The sequence below is a fragment of the Puntigrus tetrazona genome, chromosome 5 (genome assembly GCF_018831695.1).
Source record: "Puntigrus tetrazona isolate hp1 chromosome 5, ASM1883169v1, whole genome shotgun sequence".
In the NCBI taxonomy this organism is placed as follows: Eukaryota; Metazoa; Chordata; class Actinopteri; order Cypriniformes; family Cyprinidae; genus Puntigrus; species Puntigrus tetrazona.
Genome location: NC_056703.1, coordinates 1,863,132 through 1,865,369, shown reverse-complemented (window position 1 = coordinate 1,865,369; position 2,238 = coordinate 1,863,132). Strand labels below are relative to the sequence as shown.

The window sequence follows — 2,238 nt, the reverse complement described above, 5'->3', positions numbered from 1 at the left end:
TGATATTATTTATATAAATATAATACATGTAAATATTTTCTAAATATATCCTACATGAGTGCGTCATAATATATACACATAATAAATATAAACAGTGCACAGGCATACATAAACAAAAACTAATTTTATTTTTATTTCATTCCAGTTCCACTTTTATTTTAATGTACTCCCCAGATTCCCTTCAAAAATGACCAACAACAGGACAGCACAGATATTTCAAAAGACAAGATTATTATTTTTCCCCAAATGAAGAATTATTTTGCTCCACTTAATTTTTATTTACATAACATTTCACATTTATGTAGGTCAACAAATGTTACTTTTTTAAGAGACAATATACAATTAACACTATTACTTCTAACCACCATGTTTATGTGCTGGATTTAGACTTTTTATTGAATTATTTAACAATATTATTAATTATTTAATTATCATCTGTAGTCTCCGGCAGGTTTACATAAGTACATAAACCACTAAAACCTTTAAATTATCATGTGCTTAAACTAGTTATTTACAGTATATTTAGTGCATAAATTAACGCTAAAATCTAGGGTAAAATGACATATTGAAGCATTAAAAAAAGAATACTATTATTCAATAAGTAAATTAAATATGATATGAATGCTGCGATTTGTTATTATTCTGGAAGTCTCTGGAGATTTCCTAGATCTTTGACATAAAAAATGATTTACAGATACTTGCAGACTTGGGTTGTCAGAGATGAAGGTTATAATTGTCGCATGCTCAAGTCTCACCTGTTTGTTTTGGTCTCTAAAGAACTCTCCCGTGTTTTCGATCACCTGTTCGTCTGTGAACTGGGCGTACGGTTGCTCTTTACACAGGGTCAGAATCTCCCACAGGGTCACCCCGAATGCCCACACATCACTGGCCATAGTGAACTTGCCCTGTACAAACACAGATGGACGAACTGAGCAGCATGTGAGTTTGTGGCCCCACAAATTTTGACTCCTTAAAGACTTACCAGTAGGATGCTTTCCCAGGACATCCAGCGGATGGGGAGAACTGCTCTTCCCTGTATGCGGTAGTAATCTCCGCGGTACAGGTTGCGGCTCATGCCGAAGTCAGCGATCTTAATGGTGTTATTTGTGCCCACTAAACAGTTGCGTGTAGCGAGATCGCGGTGAACAAAATTCAGGGAGGACAGATACTTCATTCCCGAGGAAATCTGGGAGGCCATGTGAATCAGTACTCTGTAGCTGCAGAGAAAAAAAAAAGGCATTTATAATATTTTATCCTGCAGTTTGGTCTGTTCATCAAACAGAGATTTAATATAGCTTTAGTTAAACAAATTAAACCTGTTTTATGCAGTCCGTGTAACATTTCCCATAGAAAAGAGTGCTGATTTTTCAGAAAGCATTCTAGCTAGTTTACTGTGTTTTTTATTCTTAATAGAAAAGATTGTTATTATTATTATTATTATTACTATTATTATAAAGATTATGCATATGATGTAAGACATCACACTTAAATAGGAAAATGGATAAATAAAAAATAGAGCACACTATATTGCAGGGCTGGTAATTAATGGGGGCTTGGGCAAAAAATGAGAACAAAAGGCTGCATGAATTCAAGATAGAGGGGCAAAAATTGTCCCTACACAATTAAACAATCGATTATAGATGTTGTGTTAAAAAATAACCGTAAAAGTGAATAATTTTTGTTGTTTTTCTATCGTTGAGCCTTATTACCAATCACAAGCATTTCTGTTGATTTTAGGAACATGCTGGCCAATCAGAGAAGACTGGATTAGTCAGCGCTGAAAACTCTAAAGAACCGTTTCCCCAGAACGCAGGCACAAAACATAAAGTATGTCATAAAGTATTCAGATTGAAGTAACTGCTTAAATTTGAAAATCAGTTCTCTGAAAATCAGTTCCAGTTTATTTCTGACCATGCTATATCGTATGATGAATATAAAGGAATTTATTTATTATTGCTAAGTAAGTGTTTATTTTGACTGGTAGAGTAGGCTGATCTATTTTTTATAGATAGAAACAAATGTGCTTCAGCCAGAAAGACACTGTATAAAAGACGCTGCAGAAAACAGAAAACTGTTGCCGGAGATGGGCTTATTGAAAACGTAAAGTCATTCTCTGCCGGCAGTAGTAATGGCTGAAATCAAATCAGCTCCGCTCATGAACCCTACTTTATCAGATAAAAATGAAAATATCTTTTCCGTAGACAGCTGGTTCTTTTCAGAGATACATTCATATAAACA

At 34.3% G+C, this 2,238-nt stretch overlaps 1 protein-coding gene across 1 annotated transcript in view; it reads right to left on the bottom strand.

Moving 5' to 3' along the window:
* Positions 1–663: 663 nt before the first annotated feature.
* Positions 664–2,238, bottom strand: part of LOC122346045 (discoidin domain-containing receptor 2-like) — a 13,100-nt gene continuing 11,525 nt past the window's right edge. Inside the window, exons 14-16 of the mRNA XM_043240698.1 lie at positions 983–1,217; positions 756–905; positions 664–669 (exon numbers count right to left, since the gene is read on the bottom strand). Coding sequence (XP_043096633.1) covers positions 664–669; positions 756–905; positions 983–1,217 — 391 coding nt within the window. The remainder of the gene's footprint in view (positions 670–755; positions 906–982; positions 1,218–2,238) is intronic.